The sequence below is a fragment of the Cottoperca gobio genome, chromosome 5 (genome assembly GCF_900634415.1).
Source record: "Cottoperca gobio chromosome 5, fCotGob3.1, whole genome shotgun sequence".
Classification (NCBI taxonomy): Eukaryota; Metazoa; Chordata; class Actinopteri; order Perciformes; family Bovichtidae; genus Cottoperca; species Cottoperca gobio.
The window spans coordinates 125001-146798 of NC_041359.1; the positions used below are offsets into that span (position 1 = coordinate 125001).

The 21798-nt window shown below is 43.3% G+C and overlaps 1 protein-coding gene across 1 annotated transcript in view; it reads left to right on the forward strand.

The window, feature by feature from the left end:
* Nucleotides 1-21798, forward strand: part of plxnb1b (plexin b1b) — a 108584-nt gene that overhangs the window by 75324 nt on the left and 11462 nt on the right. The window contains 23 exon segments of the mRNA XM_029431107.1: nucleotides 4723-4851; nucleotides 5150-5250; nucleotides 6925-7057; nucleotides 7914-8070; nucleotides 9029-9137; nucleotides 9456-9564; nucleotides 10065-10982; nucleotides 12804-12938; nucleotides 13037-13159; nucleotides 14916-15009; nucleotides 15101-15267; nucleotides 15453-15604; nucleotides 15832-15937; nucleotides 16134-16270; nucleotides 16494-16670; nucleotides 16769-16979; nucleotides 17080-17322; nucleotides 17769-17948; nucleotides 18060-18208; nucleotides 19030-19130; nucleotides 19605-19822; nucleotides 19911-20089; nucleotides 20170-20236. Coding sequence (XP_029286967.1) covers nucleotides 4723-4851; nucleotides 5150-5250; nucleotides 6925-7057; nucleotides 7914-8070; nucleotides 9029-9137; nucleotides 9456-9564; nucleotides 10065-10982; nucleotides 12804-12938; nucleotides 13037-13159; nucleotides 14916-15009; nucleotides 15101-15267; nucleotides 15453-15604; nucleotides 15832-15937; nucleotides 16134-16270; nucleotides 16494-16670; nucleotides 16769-16979; nucleotides 17080-17322; nucleotides 17769-17948; nucleotides 18060-18208; nucleotides 19030-19130; nucleotides 19605-19822; nucleotides 19911-20089; nucleotides 20170-20236 — 4095 coding nt within the window.

Consider the following 21798-nt stretch of genomic DNA (forward strand, 5'->3'; position numbering starts at 1 on the left):
TGTATGTGTCTATCTCTGTTTTGTCTGTCTGTGTCTCTCTGTCCTTTGTATGTCTGTTCTCTCTCTGTATTTTTCTTTCTTTTCTCTCTCTCTGTCTCTCTTTTCTCTTTATCTTCTCTCTGTCTTTGTATTCTGTTTCTCTGTCTGTCTGTGTGTCTCTCTCTCTCTCTCTCTCTCTCTATCTCTATCTGTCTGTGTGTGCTTTCTCTCTCTCTCTCTTCTCTCTCTCTCTCTCCTCTCTCTCTCTCTCTCTCTCTCCTCCCCCTCCCTCTCTCTCTCTCTCTCTCTTTTTGTCTGTCTCTCCTCTCTCTCTCCTATCTCTCTATCTCTCTCTCTCTCTTATCTCTCTTTCTATCTGTGTCTCTCTCTGTCTGTTTCTCTCTATGTCTGTGTCTATCTCTGTCTTTGTCTCTCTCTGTCTGTTTCTCTCTCTCTCTCTCCCACTGTCTCTCTCTCTCTCTCTCGATCCTCTCTCTCTGTGTCTATCTGTTTGTTGTCTCTCTCCTTGTGTTTGTCTCTCTTGTGTATCTCTATTTCTTTGTCTGTCTCTCTCTGTTTTGCTCTATCTGTCTTTGTCTGTCTTTTTCTCTTCTCTGTCTTTTTTGTCTTTGTCTCTCTCTGTTAATTTGTAGTCTTTGTCTCTATCTGTCTTTGTCTGTCTTTTTATCTCTCTCTGTCTTTTCTGTCTCTCTATCTCTCTCTCTCTCTCTGCTGTCTTTGTTTTTCTCCTATCTCTTTTCTGTCTGTGTCTCTTATCTGTCTGTTGTCTCTCTCTCTACTTTTCTTCTGTTCTCTCTCTCTACTGTCTGTATGTTGTATATCTTATGTTTTGCCTTGTTCTCTTTTATTTCTGTATGTTTCTGTTTCTACTCTCTCTTTCTGTCCCTCTCTGTCTGTCTGTCTCTCTGTCTCTTTGTCTCTCATTCTCTTTTTTCTCTGTGTTTCTATCTCTCTCCTCTCTATCTCTCATCTCTATGTTTTCTCTATGTCTCTCTCTCTCTCTCTCGTGTTTCTCTGTGTCTCTCTTTGTCTCTCTCTTTGTCTCTGTTTCTCTCTCTGTCTCTGTTTCTCTCATCTGTCTCTTTTCTCATCTCTCTGTCTATGTGTCTCTCTCTCTTTATACTTTGTCTCTCTCTCTTTTTCTCTTTTCTCTCTCTCTTTCTCTGTTTCTCTCTCTCTTTCTCTCTCTCTTTCTCTGTGTCTCTCTCTCTGTGTCTCTGTGTATCTCTGTCTTTCTCTGTGTCTCTATCTCTGTCTCTTTTTTTCTCTCTCTTTCTCTGTGTTTGTCTCTCTCTCTCTCCTCTGTGTGTCTCTCGCTTTGTCTCTGTGTCTCTTGTCTCTCTTTCTCTCTTTATGGCTCTCTCTGTCTGTCTCTCTCTCTCTCTCTCTGTGTCTCTTCTCTGTCTCTGCCTCTCTGTCTTTGTGTTCTCTATCTGGGCTCTAATATGCATGTTCTCTGTTTTTGACTACCCCGCTAATGAAAGTTTGGAAATAAGCCAAAACACCACACTGCTGGCCCCCCATTTTAAATTCTACTTTCATTTCAATTAGAACATTACGTGGTATTCAACATTCACAAACTTGAGTTCCACTTTATCATATAGATCAGATTTTTGAGCTTCATATGTGAAACTCTGCATGTCCCATTCATGTGACTCTATCCTTTAAAGTCCCCTAACTAAGACGGGTTGACAGAAGATTAACACAACAAATAGGTTTCTCACTAGCTGGTACTGAGTTGAGGATTTATCCAGCTGCTCTGTTTGATGTTTGGACATGTGAACATTCATTAATTAATGAACCAAACTGATTCTATGATTCACAGATGAGCTGTACTAGCTGTACTCGCTCTAGTTAGAAGCCATGAGCCACCTCTCTGAACTATACTCATACTAAACATTGTTTGACACGGTCTGTATTTAAGTTTAAAATGGACTGTGCTTGTTGTTGCTGGATCACTTGAGACAGCTCTCCTCTTTGGATCAGAGTTTATGTGTGCTGTCTTGTTCTCACATTAAATCATGGAGCTTCCTGTCGCTACTTCTGTCAAGTCAGAGTCCAGTGGCAAGTAAACCTAACTTCTTCTTCTTTGTTTTTATCTGCCATCTGTATCTGCACTCCAAAGCTTTTATGACATTTTATGAAAGCTATGTGGAAATATTCCAGTCATGTGATTACAAAGCCATGAGCATTAATGTGCTGCTCCCTTTCAGACAGCAGAGTATTAGTGATGTTGGAGATCGGGCTGGCACGTGGCATTGTTGTGGTGGGACAGGACAGGGCCTTGCCCTGACTGTTGCCACAACATTGGAGTGAAAATGGGAAGGCATTTTAGTGCAAAAACAAACTAGGAAAACTAATTATTGTTTTTTGTTTGCTTAGTTCAAATACATTTAGCTTTTTAAATTATATGTAGTTATTCCTGCCACAAAATAGTTATTTTAAACTAATCACGGGAACTGTTTATGTAATGTTCAGTCTACAGTCAGCCTAATGAATTTGTTACTTATGGATGGAGGTTAATAATCGTTTTTAAAGCTTGTAAGTATTATATGTCTGCAAGTCAGAAACGATACATACACATGTTTTGACTGAAGGAGGGGTGAGCGACGCAAACTTCTGTACTGAGTTAATTCCATGCTTAAATGTCCTTGATGTTTGTATTTATTTAGATATGACAATCTAATCTTAGGTTTTGACCTTCCAGTGTTGTTGACCTCAGGCCCCTGGCAGGTAAACATGGTGGACAGTGATTGGCTAAATGAAGTTAAGCTGGTGTTCAAGACACAAGAGCCAGTGATTTCAGGGGTCAAGTCTTAATTCTTAAAACCTCACCAGTCTTTTAGTCGCATTGCTGACCAGTTAGGATTCCATGACTTAATGATTGTTTTGTTGAGGTCAGCTCAGTGCGTCATGGTGGAAGAAAGACGGGGTTTGTGTAGCAAGCATGCACGGGTTGTTATGCAGCTTCCAGTTTAACTTTATGTCATTTCCCACTTCTGTGTGTGTCTGTGTGTGTCTGTGTCAACCTCCCTTTGGATAAGCCCTCTGGAGATCTGACTGAATTTGTTGGAGATAATCTGGCCTCTGTGATAGTTTTGGGAGGGGGAGAGGTGGGTAGAAAGAGAGGGAGATAATGGGCTGGAAATAGGAGGATTTACTGTATGATGAGTGAAAATTAGAATTTAGTGTCATAACTGACTGTTAAATATTCCAGTATTTCACAAAGTAAGAGTGAAACCACAGATTCAGGTGCTCAAACAAGAGAACTTTCAAGGTTCTCATGCCATCTTCTTTTACCTCACAGCAACTTGTGTGAGAATAGACACATTTTGCTGAAATTTGGCCCTGCCCTCAAAAACCTTGAAGTGATTGTGTGCACTAACAGCAGAAGCCCCTGCTATGTGTCCTTCCTGCTCTGCTTGTACTTGTTTGAAGAAGGAACAACAGACGACAGACAGTGGAACATGTCACTGAGGACATTAGAGGTAATGAGGCTGATGTTCAGGGTTCTGTAAATAACAAAAGGCTGAAGGTGGAGCAGTTGGTCAGGCTGCCCTCTCGTATTAACCCACATTACAGCAGCTCTGGATTTAACAGCAAGCACAATGTCAGACTGCTCACTAATGTTGTCTGCTTGTTTATTGGCAATGACTATCTGGATTTGTCTTTTGTCAATCCTTTGTCTCCATCCTGTGGTGCAGAATTTCTGATCTGGTTATATTTGTTTGTTATTACGGTAGTTGTGGTTGTATGTCAAAACACAACTGTGTGTTGGCACCAATCATCTGCATGTTTCTTTATGTTGTCAAACCTTTGTCTCATCATCCTGTGATGCAGACTGCATTTATCTGTCTCCTCAATCACAGTTTGTTAAAAAGGTTGTGGAGTTCTACAGCATATGTGTCTTAATTGTATAAAGGCTTTAGTGTCTCCAGGGGGGGACTGTGAAGTCTGATATATGTCATCAAGTGATGTCACTCGAGTCAGCGTTAAAAACAAAATAAAAACATGTGGAGTTAGAAAGAAGTGAGTTTACAGCGCACTGCAGCCCGTTGCTGATCTTTTTTCATGCTAATGCCTCAAGGCTACATTAGCTGCTACTAGTTGAAGAAGAATAAAAAAGATGACATCTCTGGTTCTTCTGCATCAACGTTGATCCTTTTTTAACACTGTCCATTGTCAGAACATGAACATGTTGAATGTAAAATGAGTGAATTTGCTAAATCGGTGGAGTACTCTTTGAGTTTCGTTGAGCTTCTTCTTCCCATCTCTCTCAGATTAAACTGCTTAAACTTTTGACAAAACAACTCGAACTCAACATCCACTTATTAGCTCTTTTCTAAACTTTCCACCATGTCACACACTGTTCATCAGCTGCAATGGAGATGGATCTGTTGACATGCATGCCCAGAAGCTAATATGATCCATAATAGCACTTACTCTGTTGGCGTAAACACATATAACACGATCAATTACAAGTACAATTCTTACTATAGCCTACCTATGATGTGTGTTTATGTCCTTTAAAATATGACATAATGGTGTATTTTTGCAATTGAAGGAAGGAACATTATTGAAACTGTCTATTTTTGAAGTTTTCGTTTGAAATTAAGCTATAACAGAAGGCATTTAAAGAAATATTTATAATTTGGGTTACAGCTTTGTCTGTTAAAGCATTCCATAGTCCCAACATTCGTGTGTATGTGTACATTTCCTCAGGTGTTCCTGGGGCCAAATGGAGAAGTGGAGGAGTTCTCTGTCACCTCCATTCAGCAAAACACAGCCATCAGTTCAGACTTGATCCTGGACCAGAAAGAGGAACATCTCTTCATCATGACTCATAACATGGTAATTGCAATATTACAGTAATTGCACTCTTCATTTCATGCTTTAAAAAAAAAAAATCATTTTCTAGACCTTCCAGTGTTGCAGTAATAAAGCTAAAGATAAATTATTTTGATTTTCTTCTTTCTGGCCCAATATTTTGTCTTCCAGTAGCAGCCTGTATTTAGGATTATTGACCATATTTTCATTTTGCATTGTTCCACTGGAAAATGTGGGCCACCTATTCTTTTTAATCAGATTTCTGGGAGCTTAGTGTGCATGGTTTGCACGACTGAACATGATTGTGTTGTTCTGCTTCCAGCTGCAGAAGAGGCCTGTGGCTGAATGCCAGCAGAACCCAGACTGCCACTCCTGCCTGCTGGCCCACGACCCTTACTGTGGCTGGTGTGTCCTGGAGGGAAGGTGAGAGGAACCACAGCAGTTCACTTTATGTGCTAATCTAACATCCTAGAAAGTGTGGCTGGAAAGAAATTGAATTAGAACCTAAGTTTAAACTGTAAAATACTCTACTAAATCTAACAAACAAAGTAGCTCACCTGTTATACTCACAATAATACTTATTCTATTCAAATACAGACATCAGATATTCTGTGAAGCTGTACTGTACTGACACAGCAGAGCTTTGAGCTAAATGTTATCTGCTTGCTAACATACTCACAGTGCTAATGCTAACATGCTGATGTCTTTAGTTCTGTAGGTATTGAACCAAAGTATTGAACAAATAAAAATGTTTTGAACCTGTTGATAATGCTAGATGAAAGACAGGGGCTCATCAAAGTGATTACAATTTACCCTGAGGAGAACATGAATGTGTACCAAATGTCAAATATTGGCTGGTTACAGTAACTTCTTAAAGATTTTTTCTATTTTTGGTTTTATATCGTTCTCATTTAAATATATGTTTAGATTTATTGTTCAATAGACATAAAAAGCAAAGTTTGGCCGAGCTAATGGCCAATGGACAGCGCTGCTGTCGCGGTCAGTACGTATTGTCAACTTGCAAGCCTATTCTATGTAACTGTTGCTGAACAGTGGCCACAAATAACAATGACATGCTAATGCTAAATGCTGAGACGTTGTGTTACAGTAGACTAAGTGAAGAAGGATTACAAAGTCAGTGAAGTGACTCAGTGATGTCAGTTAGCAATATCTGTCTAAAGCTTGCTAGCATTAGCGACTTTAAGCTACTGGTCATACCAGACTGTAAAGCTGTAGCTGCAAAATCTCCAGAGTGTATTAAAATGAGTTATGGCGTTCTTGTTGCTAAATAATTAGACTTTTCATTTGTAAGAGGAAGAATGTTTAATTTTCTTTTTGAAATAGGGACTTAGTTTTGCTTAAATCACATTCTTATCTAAACTTCTAAGATTTATTTTAAGCAACATTGACTGTTATTCTGTTGTTGCTTTTGTAAGAATTGTAAAATGCAAAATCTGTCCTAAATGAACTACTCATGTTGCTCTGAAATGTTTACTCTGTTATGCATATTCACACAGGGCTAGTTCAAAGAATATAACTAATTAAAAGGTTCAGTGCTGACATGCTGCTGTTAGTTTTGAAGAGTTTTTGCCAAGTCATCTCAAAGAAGTCTGTGTGCTCTGCTGGGATTGTGTTTGAGTGTGATGAAAGAAATCTAGCTGTCCATCCCATCTGCTCTGCCTCACCACCTGGCCTCCCTCCTCCCTCTCACCTGGATGTTTTTCTCTCTTTTCTTCCTTACTCCTTCTTTCATTTTCTTCCTGCCTTCATAACAGTCCTGTTTTTACAATTTCTTGTTTGGAATATGTTTCTTTCCCATTTTACATTTTCGTTTACTTGTTTCACAATCTCCTTACATTAGATTAGATAGATAGATAGATAGATAGATAGATAGTTTAAGGACTAGAAACCAGACCTCTCAACTATATAAAAAAACCTGCTAACATTCCAGGAAGGAGTTGGGGTGTAGGCTTACAATCACAATGTGATTTATGGATTTGAAGTATGTACTAAACGTAATTTTCGTGTAACCCTAACCCTATTTAATAGAGTTTGAGAGCCAGAGATGGAGAGCCTGATGATGTGTTCTCCCTGCAGATGTGTGTTGCAGTCAGCGTGTGCTCGTGGGAAGCAGCCAGGTCAGTGGCTGTGGAGCTTTGACATGGAGCAGCAGTGTCTGGCCGTGCAGGCCCTCAAGCCCTCCAATGTCAGCAGGGAGGAGAGCAGGACGGTAAGTCTGCAATACAGCTCTATAAACTGGAGCAGCAAAGGAGCAGAACCGAAGTGTGATATACATCTACCCGTCTGTACACATCCTCACAGAGGAGTTAAGGGAGGAAACACATATTTTCCCCCAGTCTCCTCACATACCAAAACACCATAAATCACCTCGCCATAACTCATCCAACAGTTGTGTGTGTGGAGCTAGTTTTACCAAGAAATGCCTCATCAAATACCATTTTCACTATGTGAGACACAGGCTAAGCAGAAAACTGTACAAACAGTTGAAGTCCCACTCTAAGGGTGAAATGTAAAAAAACAAACAATTGGGAGGTTGATGGGTGAAAATGAGTCAGTAATGCTGAGAGACTGTATAGCTACCAGTCTGCTGCTGGACGTTGGGTGTCCTCTGCTCTCACATGTCATATCACATGGACTGCATTTATATAGCACTTTTACAATCTTTGCGACCAAGTCAGAGGCTACCATACAAGTTGCCACATGCTCATCAGTAGTGATAAACATTCACATACACTCACACACCGTTGGCCATCGGGAACAATTTGGGGTCCAGTATCTTGCCCAAGGACACTTTGACATGTTTGACAGCAGGGGCTGGGGATCGAACCACAGACCCTCCAACTGGTGGACGACCGCTCTACCTCCTACCACATAGCATGGGTAAAGGACAGAAAGAAACTGTAGATATCTGATCAGAGAGGCCACTGTGAGCTCGTATAAATGAGGAGGTTCAGGTCTAAAACAGTCTGCAAACATGGATCTGATGAGGAAGTCTACCACACATACAGTCGCTCTGTCTGAAGTGACCCAACAGGAGTTTGAATCAGTGTTTTATTTTCTGCCAGGTGTCTCTGTCAGTCGCAGGACTTCCAGTGTTAGAGAAAGACGAGACCTACTCCTGCTTCTTCTACGACAGCCACAGTCCTGCAATTGTCACTGGAAGCGGGGTCACCTGCCATTCTCCTGACACCAGCCGAGTACCCATGGTGCCTCCTGGACAGGGTGAGTGCGCTTTAACCCCAGACCTCACCGGTTGTTGTATCTAGAACAAAGCTGATTAAGCTGGAGTTTAATTACTGGTTTGAACTTTTCAACTTTGCAACTGGAGGATTTGGCTGCATCCTGTAATGAGATTAATCTTTGTGCACGTGTGTGTATGTGTGTGTTTGCATGCCCAGACATACCGTACACGTATAAATTCAATCCCTGTGTCCATGAATCTAGGCTAACCCATTCCATTTTTCCTAAACCCGTTTACACAGCAGGGAGTGTGTACTTGAAAGCATACAACTCTCTATACATTTAATTCATCTGCTATGCTTAGATATGTGATTTAGTTTTCCGAGGTTTGAGGGAATGTTTAGTGTGCTGAGAGCAGAGTGCTGTCTGTTATAGCAAGTCAGCAGCGGTGATAAAAGAAGCTTTAAGGGGCACACACACACACGCTGGTTCCCATGCCTGCATTCCTGAAACTTACAGTTGTTGTAGTTCTCAGGCTCAGGAAGAATCAGCCTGGGGGGGTTACTGAGATATGGACACACAGGCTGAATTTAAGGATGTAGCTGTGGCTTACCTTTACTTAAAGAGGGTTAGTGCCAGCGCTCACACAAAAAAAGGATTGAAGGCCTGTAAGAGCTGTTGATGAAAGCTGATGATCAGATTATCATCAGGCTGCTGCCTGTTTCTCTCCTGTTGTATACAAGTTCAAAATGTATGGAGGATGGAGGATGGAGGCTGCACATGGCTTCTATTAGGCCAAGCCTTCTTTCACGTTCTCTCACTGTGTTTTGAGAAACATCGTGCTCATCCCAGACTTCTCTGAATCGGAGACAATAAGCTGGCCAAATATTTCCCGAGCCCTGTTGGCTCAGTACCGTGCTCGGGTGAAACTTGATGTTCCTCTGCGTTGTTTTCAGCTCTTCCTCATGCTGTCTTCCTCTCCGTTTTTTGTTCTCCGCAGACTTTGTCACGGTCACCCTGTCTCTTCGCTTTGGCGACGTCACCGTCACATCGAGGGATTTCACCTTCTATGACTGTACGGCTGTTAAGCAGCTGTCTGGCAGCATGCCGTGAGTGACGATGATTTATCAGCTGTGCTCCGCTCCGACCTTATAATGAAGTCTTATTCTCTGTCTCAGGCTGTTTTCCATGTTGTACCCTGTTTATTCTTTGTCCCTCCATCAATCCACCCGTCCCCCGTCCCCTGTCTGTCTTATGTCTGTTGTCCATTTCTTCATTTCACACACACACACCGTTCTTTCTCATCTCCCTTCTCATAGCTTCATTGTTTCCCTCCCCCTTTACTTTTGTCACCTTGCTGCAGCGTCCTTCCACAGAGGCTGTTATTTCATGTCTCTACTATAACAACCTGTTATTTGTGTGTGCAGTTGCCGTGGTTGTGTTTTGAGCAGGTGGGGCTGTAACTGGTGTGTTCACCAGCACCTGTGTACCCACAAGCCCACCTGTGAGGAGGGAGTGATTATCTACAACCAACATGTAAGTTACTTAAACAGAAAATGCCTGATTCCACTGCACTGTACTCACTAAGATGTAAAATACAGATGTCTTGGATCCTGGAGCTTCACACAATCACAGCTGCTGCAGCATGTTATGTATTCAAACACATACCAAACAAACACAGTGTCAGGTACTGGTTCAGTTATCAAACTAAACAAACCGAACCTAAATCAAATACCTGAATTTGTTGTGTTGAGTATTTTTGATTCATAAGAACCTGGTAACTAAATAAATGCTCAAATCTTTCTTATTTATGCATACTTTCATCAGGGCCCATAAATGTGTTGCCGTGCCGCATATGACAAAACAAGCCGAAATGATCATTGCTGTGCATGTGTAACCAATAACACAATAACAGCACATTATGTGTTTAACGTCACATTTAAGTTCAGTCATTGGTTATTTCCATTTCCCTTTGTCCATTACCTTTTTTATTTCTGTCACCCTCTCCTCATGTCTCCGGCTCCTCCCTCCCCCAGTTTAAACTCCCCACCTCAGCTCCTCCCACAACCAAACCAGTTAAAGTCATTACAACAGCCACTTCCACAACTGCTGCCCTGACAACCACCATCACCTCCACTACTATGACAACCACAACTATTGATACAACAACTGTAGCCCCCGTAACTGTAGCAACCACTCAGGAGCCCACCACCCCTCCTGCACCCACGACTCCACTGGCGACCACCACCGGCCTTGATCCAACCACCCCCCCCACCACCCTGCCCCCCCAGCCTGCCAGCACCATACCATCCACCACAGCAGCACCCACTCCACCTCCCCCTCCAGTGCTCACCACCAGGCAGGGAGAAGAGCTTTTTGTTGTCTCCCACGGTGTAACACCCACTGTCTCCATGGTAGCCATAGAGTTGGTGCCAGTCACCATGGCTGATGGTCTCAATGGAGATCTGGACCCTGTGGTGCCATTGATCACCCCCCCCCATGAGGTGGATTCCTCCCACCTGGAGGTGGTGACAGGGTCTCCCCCCAGCGGCACTCAGGAAGCTGAGGAAGCTTTGAGCCTGGCAGAGCCTCCCACCCCGGCCTCGGCTGGCTTCCCCCTGCCCACGCCCTTCTCTGTGGGTGAACCTGGCCACCCCAAGCCCTCCCTTGACCTGGACTTGACCCAGACTCCCACCCTGATGCCCACACAAGACTCCCACACTGAGGCAGGAAGCCCAGGCAGTGACCCTGGGGTGCTCCTCTGGCCAAAAGAAGAAGTGGACGTCCACACTGATAGTGCCGTTCAGTCAGAAAATGACACGGCAACATTTTCCGCTGCCACTGTGTTGTCAGGTGATGGCGAGGTCGACCACGCCGCCCCATCCTACCCCCAACTGCTGGATACTGACTCAGAGCTAGACTACCAGTATGATTCAGCTGATGCCTTCCTCCCGGTGAGTTCAGCCGCCACCCTCCTCTTTCTTCTTCTTCTACTTCCTCTCAAAGCTTCATCAGCCTCGCAGTGCTCCCAGCTCCTGCTACAGGAATAAAGCTCCAACCAGCTTCCCTGTCTGCCCTTGTTTCCCTGCTCTTCCTCTACTGCCTGACACATGTGTTCTTTTTGTTGTTTTTGCTTTGTAGACTAATCTCAAGAAAAAACATCTGCTCCAGTGTTATCTGCAGCAGTTGTTTTTTGAGGCAATATTTTCCCTTTTTCATGATTTTTCACATTTACAGCTCAGTATTACTTTGCAGTGTGTGTTTGCAGTGTGTGTTTGCAGTGAATGAAAGGGAGATGATGCTTACATTCACACAATATTTCCCACACTGGTTTTTATCCTCGTCTGTACATAAGGTGGAGATTAACGACTTAAGAAAAATATATAATACTGATTTTTCTGATCAAGATTGTGATTTATTTTCTATAATTATCTGTATGATATGATTGTGCCAAGCATAACCACACTCATGTTATTACATAGAGTAGAATCCAATGAATGAATGCAGTTGCTTAAGTAAACCAGTCAATTATAGTCAAATTGCCTAGTTTTCAGTGGAAAGAAAATGGAGATAAATTAATGATATTTCATTTGTGGTATACTTGGTGTTATTCAGTAATACTCAAATATAACCACATATTCCAAAGTATTATTGTTTTTCTTTTAACAGCTGCACAATTAGCCCATTATGTTAGTAACGACAAACCTCTGATGGTGAAGTAATAGCATTATGTCAGTGAAGCCATTTATTTCAACAATGCACATTTTAGTTTGGTGCTGTGACTGCTCGTGTGATGCTCCAGGACAATCATGATCAGGCTTACGCAGACTGACGGGCCCCTCACTGCCCCCTCACAGAGCTGCAGTGAGGCTCAGCCTCGATGCAGTTGGACTGATCGAGCCCTCAAATGTTCATGAGAGTTTGGTCTTACACATGACTTGAACATGTGCCTGAACTACTGCAAGTGATACTGGACTTTTTAAGCTAATACTAATTTGAATCAGTCATGCTCTGATTTGTATAGCTAATTTGTATGATGGTTGTAACAAGGAACTAGATGGTCATAATGATAAAGAGAAAAAAGCAGACCTAATGTGTGTAGGAATCAGGTTTCAAATGTTGTAACACAGTAAAAAGATGAAGTTCCCTGAAGCAAACAGTGTGGATGTTGCATACTCCTTGATGTAACCTGACAGTTCACAACATGAGGTGTGTTATGTTAGTAGCAGCTAATGTAGCCTGCAGCAGAGATGAGCAGTGAGCTACAGGCGTCTGTAAGCTCCCTTCTTTCTAACTCCACACTTCCACTTTTTACTTATTAACTTGTGTTCTTCAGACCCAACCGATGCTGACTCAAGTGACATCACATGAGAACGTTTATCAGACCTCACAAAGCTGCCCCTGGAGACAATAAAGCCTTCGTACTACTTTTTTCACATATGCAGTAGAACTCCCCAACTCCTGGAAGCAGACTTTGAAGTTCCTCTCTAAGACAGCTGACCAAGCTTAGTGGCGTTAAAGTGTCTGTGTAGAATTTGAAAATGTCCTACTTTGGTGCAGCCATGTGAGTAAACTCATGCGATCAGAATAATTTAAAATATGCTGTAATCACATAAAGAAAATAACAGATTAATGTAAACAATAAATGGTTTATCTGATCAGCAGGATCAGTGTGCCACCTCACTGGATCATAAGGAGATGTTGTGTGTGGGTGTTACCAGAGAGTAGGAAGGGCGGACTTGTGTTTTTATACGTGTGTGTGTATTGGGCAACAGGGGGATGAGGGCTCTTACGTCAGCTGGGGTTCCTCAGCTTGTCCCTGTGTGGAGAAGGTCCAGGGTTCATCACTGCTTCCTGTCAGAGTGGAGAGGAAGATCACTTTACTAGCCCGCAACCTGCACCTCTACCAGGTAAACACACACTTTCTCTCTCAGCCTCAACCCATGTAAGGGATGATTCTGTTTGCCTGGCTGCTGATCCCGTCACCAAACAGTCTTTGTGTGTTCAGGATACAGAGCTGGACTATGAGTGTGTGCTGGTCATCGAGGGGCAGACGGTGGTGGTGGATGCCTACGTGGAGACTGATGACATGAATCCATCAAACTTTGACATCACCTGTCAACTGCATCAGGTCTGTAAACTCTACACTATATATATATATATATATATATACATACACACACACACACACACACACACACACACACACACACACACACACACACACACAGTGGGTTCAGAAAGTATTCAGACCCCTTCAATTTTTTCACATTTTGGGTCATTTTTTCCTCATCAATCTACACTCGATACCCCATAATGACAAAGTGATAACAGAATTTTTGAATTTTTTGCAAATGTATTAAAAATAAGAAACTGAAATTTCACATGTACATAAGTATTCAGAGCCTTTACTCAGTACCTAGTTGAAGCACTTTTTGCAGCAATAACAGCCTCAAGTCTTCTTGGGTATGATGCAACAAGCTTTGCACATCTGGATTTGGGGATTTTCTTGAAATTCTTCTCTGCAGATCCTCTCAAGCTCTGTCAGGTTGGATGGAGATCGCCAATGGACGGCCATTTTCAGGTCTCTTCAGAGATGTTCAGTTGAGTTCAAGTTCAAGGCTCTGGCTGGGCCACTCAAGGACATTCACAGAGTTCTCCCTAAGCCATTCCTGTGTTGTTTTGGCCGTGTGCTTAGGATTGTTGTCCTGTTGGAAGGTCAAACGTCGGCCCAGTCTGAGGTCCTGAACGCTCTGGATCAGGTTTTCATTCAGGATCTCTCTGTACTTTGCTCCATTCAGCTATCTGTCGACCCTGACTAGTCTCCAAGTCCCTGCCACTGAACCCCCCCCACAGCATGATGCTAACACCATGCTTCACCGTTGGGATGGTATTGCACGTTTAGAATTGAGGTCAAACAGTTCAATCTTAGTTTGATCAGACCAGAGAATCTTGTTTCTCACAGTCTGAGTCCTCCAAGCGGCTTTCATGTGTTTTACACTGAGCAGTGGCTTCCGTCTGGCCACTCTGCCATACAGCCCAGATCCATGGAGTGCTGTAGTGATGGTTGTCCTTATGGAAGGTTCTCCCATCTCCACAGAGGATCTCTGGAGCTCGGTCAGAGAGACCATCGGGTTCTTGGTCACCTCTCTCACTGAGGCCCTTCTCCCCGATTGCTCAGTTTGGACGGGAAGCCAGTTCTAGGAATGTCAGAATGATGGAGGCCACGGTGTTCTTGGGAACCTTTAATGCAGCAGAAATTGTTTTGTAGCCTTCCCCAGCTCTGTGCCTCGACACAATCCTGTCTCTGAGCTCCACAGGCTTCCTTTGACCTCCTGGTTTGGTTTTTGCACAAAAATACATTGTGAACTGTGGGAGCTTACATAGTGTGTCTTTACAAATCATATCCAATCAATTAAATTGACCACAGGTGGGCTCCAAACAAGGTGTAGGAACATCTCAACCATGATCAATAGAAACAGGATGCTCCTGAGCTTCATTTCAAGTGTCACAGCAAAGGGTGTGAATACTTCTGTCAATGTGAAATTTCAGTTTCTTATTTTTAATAAATTTGCAAAAGTTTCTAAAATTCTGTTATCACTTTGTAATTATGGGGTATAGAGTGTAGATTGATGAGGAAAAAATTAATTTAAACAATTTTAGCGTAACGCTGTAATGCCAAAATGTGAAAAAGTTTAAGGGGTCTGAATACTTTCTGAACCCACTGTATACCGTAGATATATGTGTAGGACTTTGATCCAGTAAATGCAACTAATAATGATAAACTAATGTTTTTTGAGGCAAGATTAAACTGTCTACTTTGATATTGTCACAGTGTAACAAATTGTAGTTTGGTGTATTTCTTTTAATTAAAATTGTTTATCCAGTACACATATTCTGCTCCAGTGGAGGAATACAGTGCCATGGTGTATGTGAAGAGGAGGGACACCTTCCATGTGGACAGCTCTCCTGATCTATATGGTGAGCTCAAGTTCTGATGTTTTGCACTCAACATACATCTTTTCTCATGTCCACACTTCAACACTGACTGATGCTCTCGTGTGTCTCTCAGTGACTCTGTACAACTGCTCAGTGGACCGCTCTGACTGCAGCCGCTGCCACACAGCTGACCACAAGTATGGCTGTGTGTGGTGTGGTGGCGCTCAGGCCAGCTGCTTGTATTCAGACTCCTGTCGTGAACCTGTACAGCAGACGTGTCCCGCCCCTGTCATTCACTCTGTGAGTACTAACCTCTTCCCTCTTTAGTTTGGTTATTATCTTGTTATTTAGGATCAGAGCTTTTTCTTTCCCATCAGTTTGGAAACTGAAATAAATGAGCACTTACAGATGAATCATTAATAGAAAGAGATGGCATGCATCCAGAAAGCTTCTTAATAAATTAAGCATTTCCTGACTTCCATCAGATTGAACCTCTCTCTGGACTGTTGGAAGGCGGCACCATCGTGACCATCTCTGGCTCCAACTTGGGCCAGAAGGCTGAAGACATCCTCCACTCTGTGTCAGTAGTCGGGATTCCCTGCGCTGTCATCCCCAGCCTCTACGAGGTCTCCTCCAGGTACACATCAACTGCTGCTGGGGGTGGAGGGGAGAGGGCTTCATGTCTTCATGTTTTTAAGGGAATTTGAGGGATCCTTTGTGAATTGAGCAGATTTTCTAAATGTAAAGATTACATAACATACTCAAAAGCATATGGGTCCTTGCAAAAGTGTATTTGACCAAACATTGCCAGGATGCATGTGTTTATTAAGAACAACTGTCCCAAGAGTGATGTCTGTCTTCCAGGATTGTGTGCAGGACCAAAGCCAGTGGAGGAGAGAAGGTGGGCCCTATGTCTGTAACAGTGAGCGGAGGAGAGTTGGGTCAGTCCAGGCAGACTTTCAGCTACCAGGTACACTGCATTAGATCAGATTAAAGTAGATTAGATAAAGTGTTGGTGCAGAGGCAACATATCAGAGACATGCAGTATGATAAATCAGAAATCTTACCATTCTGAAGATGTGTAAATTAATATGTTGGTTTAATTTATTTATTTAGGTTGATGAAGTTCTAACCGCCTTCTTCTTCCATCCTCTCTTCCCTCTCAGGACCCATTTGTAATGGGGGTGTCTCCTGAAAGGGGGCCCAGAGCCGGAGGGACGTCCCTGATAATCACTGGCCGAAACCTGCTTACAGGACGTCCTTCTGACCTCACCATCACTGTGGGAGGGGTGCCCTGTAACATGTAAGATACACACACACACTATTTATTGGTTGAATGATGGTCTGTCGTTGATTCAAAGTTAGCTTCAATGTAAACGCTGCTATTACTGCTCTTTCTCACTGTCAGTATAAAGACTTCTTCATTTGACGTTACCTTAGTCAGGCTGACCTCTGACCTCTGTGTGCCGGGGGGGGGTGAAGTATCACATCCTTTATGAATGTGTCTCTCCTGTGTGCCTCCTCAGTGTGTCCGAGGTGCAGAGCTCCAGTGTTCAGTGTGTGACAGGCAGCAGTAATAAAACAGGAGATCACCAGGTCACCCTGCATTACAGCAGCAGCCAGCGCCACCTCCACACTTCAGCCTACCGCTACACCCTCAACCCCAACATCACCCACGCCACACCAGCAAAGAGCTTCCTGCGGTAAGTCTGAGAATCTGACCTTCATCTCTCCATTTCTCTTGTTCCCTGCTGAGAAAGTTGCTAGTGCTGTGAAATGTAAGCGTGTTCTGTCTGTTTAGTGGTGGTCGGCTGATCTATGTGTCGGGTCACAACCTGGACGTGGTGCAGGAGCCCCGCATGGTCGTGACCATCTCTCCCTTCGAGTCCATCAGCAAGAATACAAGGAGGAGAAAGAGGAGGAGTGGAGAGCACAGGGAGGACAGGGGGAAGGCAGCAAGGATGCTTCCTGAACCCATGTGTCCTAGAGACACCCTCTGCTCTGTCAAACAGGTGTGTGTTTGTGTGTTTGTGTGTTTGTGTGTTTGTGTCTGTGTGTCTGCGTGTCTGCGTGTGTCTAAACGTTCTTCCTGCACCCTCTGTGTCTTATCAGTTCTTGGAGCGCTGTGAGGTGAACTCCTCTTCCCTGATCCTGTGCCGCTCTCCTATGGTGGACTCCTCCATCTGGGGGTCAAAGGTCAACGCAGAGTTTTTGCTGGACAACCTGCGCTTTGACTTCAGCAGTCTCAACCCCCAGACCTTCAGCTACGAGCCCAACCCCGTCCTGCGGCCGCTGAACCAGCTGGACCCTCTGAAGGCTTATCGCTACAACCCCGGCAGCTTCATCCAGCTGGAGGTCAGAGAAGAGACAGCGAACCTTTTTTACTCAGTGAAGCAGTGATAGCATAGTCAGTTAATGTTACAGCCCTTCATTGTTATATTTATTGAAGTATAAGGCCCCATCACGACATGCGTTTGTGTCTTAGTGACTAAAGGGGGCAACAATTATTGAAATTGGTCCAATATTGAGGGAAAGTGCTGCAGACAGCAGTGGCTGCCTTGGGTGTTAGCAGTGCTATTTGTCATTGTGGTAGGACATAGCGATAGCATAAACCATGCTTAAAAAAGTGTTATTATAATAAATACAACTATATTAAAAACTAGGTGTTTCAACTGAAACCCTAGTCTACTTTAAAATATGTTAAAATTTGAAGTAATTTTTTTAACTTTTTTGTACATAAATTTAGAAGAAGTGAAAGTTATAAAAGATAAACTGGAAGTTCCATCTCCATGTGTTCTCAGGGGGAAAACCTGGACTTGGCCATCACTAAGGACGAGCTGGTGGTGTTGGTTGGGGAGGGTGTGTGTGCAGTTAAGACCCTGACCAAAAACCATCTGTACTGTGAGCCGCCACCTCAGCAGCCTGCACCAGGACCCAACGGCAAGAAACGGGAAGGCTCCGACAATCTGCCTGAATTCACAGTGAGTTTGTGCATTCACTTTGAAACCACAGGAAAATCATTACGTCTCTTTAGCATGTGACTCATCCAGGTGGGTTGGACTGTATGAGCTGACAAAGTGTGTGTGTTTCAGGTCCAAATGGGCAACCTGAACTTCTCCCTGGGTAAGGTTCAGTATGACACCCTCAGCCTGTCCACCTTCCCGCTGGAGGCTCAGATTGGAGTAGGGGTTGGGGCGTCCATCGTAGCCCTCATCGTCCTCATCATTGTGCTCATTTACAGGTCAGTGGGTGGGCCGTGTGTTTCTGTGCATGTTTACTGTGTAGTTGAGTATAGAAAAGAAAACAGATAGATAATCTGATCAATGTATAAATCAGTTAAAGGTACCCTGGGACCATTATTAAAACTGTAGAGCAGTGTTTTGATAAAAATGAGAACTACTTAAGGCTTGGTATTAAACATCAATATTTAAGGTAAATGTGATACATTTAACAAGTTGGTTTGATGTCTGAATAAACAAATCTCTTTTACATAAAAGTAAAACGCCAGTCCTCCCAGGTCGGACCTGGTAGTAATGTTTCCATAAAATTTTCAACAAGTCTGAATTGAATGCGGTCTGTCACATGAGCATAAAGCCTGCAGCAGCAGGTTATTATACACTTCCACATCTGTCTCATAAGACCACTGTGATAAATTCATAATTTAATGCACACAAAAAATGCATGAAACACTGTATATAGACACTTTTTCTTTGGTGTGTAAAACATAAAAACAGTTACACCTTCATGTGTTGGAGAACCTGTAACCTGTACCTGGGGAGGGAAGACAAAGTGTCATGTTCGGTCATGATGGCACTTTAGCTTGTTTATGTAAAGTCAGAGAGTGTTTGAAAGTGCCACAGAAACCCAATCTGGCAGTTTCTATTCTGACCCTGCAAGACCCCATGATTAACCCTGAGCCCTACTTGTGGGGGTTTGTTGGGTCAAATTACTTGAGTCAACCTTTTCACAATCTCACTGGATACCCACTAATCTAGTGTGAAACTGGCATTACCTGTCCTCTCTTTTCCATTCGTGCCTGACCCTCTGCTCCTTGTTTGTCAGGAGGAAGAGTAAGCAGGCTCTGAGAGACTACAAGAAGGTCCAGATCCAACTGGAGAACCTGGAAACCAGTGTGAGAGACCGCTGCAAGAAAGAGTTCACAGGTAAACAAGTACAGTTATATGAGGAATGAGAGCAAGGAGGTTTTTTTAATTTTGTGGAGGCCAACAGATCCACTTTGTTTTCACACTGGCTTTATGAGAGTATCCCATTACGTCACACCTCCCTCACAGCCCACATGGCTGCTGCTGCAGAGGAGTTTAATTTTAGACATTACATTTCAGGTCATTCAGCAGACACTCTTATCCAGAGCGACTTACATTGAACTAAGTACAGGGACAGTCTCCCTGGAGCAGCTCAGGGTTAAGTACCTTGCTCAGGGGTATGGAGAATGGTGACAGCCCTGGTATTGAACTCCCGACCTTTTGTTTGGAAGGGGTACCACTAGGCCATCACCACCAAACTGACTGATAACATTGTCCAGTGTCACTATTTACCAGCTCCTAATATAATATATTATAATATAATGTATAGTAGAAGCTCATAGCGACCCCTCCTGACCTTTCACCCTGACTCAGACTTGATGACAGAGATGATGGATATGTCCAGTGACCTGGTGGGCTCGGGCATCCCTTTCCTCGACTACCGGATGTACGCTGAGCGCATTTTCTTCCCCGGCCACCGGGAGTCTCCGCTGAGGCGAGACCTGGACGTTCAGGAGTGTCGGAGGCAGACAGTGGAGCAGGGCCTGGTGCAGCTGTCCAACCTACTCAACAGTAAACTCTTCCTCACCAAGGTAGTCATCACCACCAAGATGTGTCATGAGCTTTGAAACCACACCTTTTGAGCAAAGGGATAATTTTCCAATCTTCTCTTTCTCTCAGTTCATTCACACTCTGGAGAGCCAGCGGACCTTCTCTCCCAGAGACAGGGCCTATGTGGCTTCCCTGCTGACAGTGTCGCTGCACGGCAAGCTTGAGTATTTCACCGACATCCTCAAAACTCTCCTCAATGATCTGGTGGAGCAGTATGTGGCCAAGAATCCCAAACTGATGCTGCGGCGGTAAGAAGAGTGAATGTGGTGAGGTTCAAGGTGTGTTAAAGATGCTTGGCAATGATTCACACTGTGTGTTTTCTCTGCAGAACAGAGACGGTGGTGGAGAAGCTGCTCACCAACTGGATGTCCATCTGCCTCTATGCTTTCCTCAGGGTCAGTCATCACATATATTTCTGCTACAACTACACAATCAAATGTAATTTCAGTCAAAAATGTTCAGACCACCAAAAGTTCCACTTTCTTTTTACATACTTTTGAAAAAATTCAATTTTAAAGGATTTGGTCTGTGAATAGAGTCATGGTGATAACGTGTGCGAGTGAGTAAGACATGTTAAGATGTTCTGTTAAGATGGCGTGTTCCAGCGTTATAAGCAAGATAAACAAGATATAAGATGTCAGTGTGTGAGCTTTAGAGGTGCTGGTAGGTGGATTACCTTTGAACATATCCAGGCTAGCTGTTTCCATCTGTTTCCATCTGTTTCCAGTCTTTGTGCTAAACCAGGGGGAGGGAACCTTTTTCCTATCAAGGACCATTTTTTTTTTACAACATCCTTCGAGGGCCGTACTAATTATTGAACTCATAACCTCTGCAAAACCTTTTTAAGACACAGCCCATTCATTTCACCTTTCTTTTATGCTGTGCAAAAAAGCAACTTTTTTATCCATGTATCTTTCTGTTTTATCAGAAATCCTTTATAGTTCCACAACGGGAAAATTAATCTTGTCGCAGTAAACGATAATTAATATACTAATATAAGTACCAAGTGGTTGATAGAAAATAAAGTGAATATTGCACATGGCAGTGATAATTGCACAGCAATGGTGGAATAGTCTGTTCTTGGTGTGGTGGTCTACCTCTCTATCTCTCCATGTTTGTATGTTACGCTCTGGAGAGAGCTGCTTGTTGGGCCAAACTCCGCCGAAGAGAGTTAACTTTATCCAAACGCACTCGTCCTTTCAGCTCGTGCAGTTCGACATGTTTCGTGCAGTAATGATGCTCAAGATTATTTTTCATCACCGCAAGTACGTCCACACATACTGGGCATCCTTTTACTTCCACAAAGAAATAATCGTTCGTCCATTTCTCCTGGAAAGTGCGACATTCCGCGTCCAGCTTTCTCTGTTTTACACTCGCCATGCTGCGTTCGCTGATGTCAATGACAGTCTCGTTTAAAATTGAAGTTTTTTTACATGACGTGACCACGTGATGACACGTTCCGCTCGTGTTGTGTTCAGGGACCCTGACCTTGGCCAGGAAAAACAGTAATTCGGTCGTTTAAAATATTGCCGTCTAGTTTTTTTTGCTCGTGTGTTTTTTTTGCATGCGTTTTACGAATTACCTCGAGGGCCGGATCAAATGGTCTCGCGGGCCGTATACGGCCCAGAGGCCGGAGGTTCCCCACCCCTGTGCTAAACTAAGCTATTGAAGCATTGATCTTTTCATCTGACTTTTGCCAATAAAGTGTTTACCACTATGTCAAACTGTTCCCTTTACCACAAAGAAGCAGCTGAATTGGTACTGTGAGTTTATTTACAGATTCTTACATTATTAGTTAAAGTAAGTTAAAGACTGAAAATATATATGGCTAAAATCTACTGTCCATACACTAACTATTCCTTTTAAGCCCAGTTTCTGTTGCATCTTCTTATAAAAATAAGATGGAAGCCTGTGACAAAAATGTCACTGATTTAAAGCAGGTAAAAGAATGTCCTGA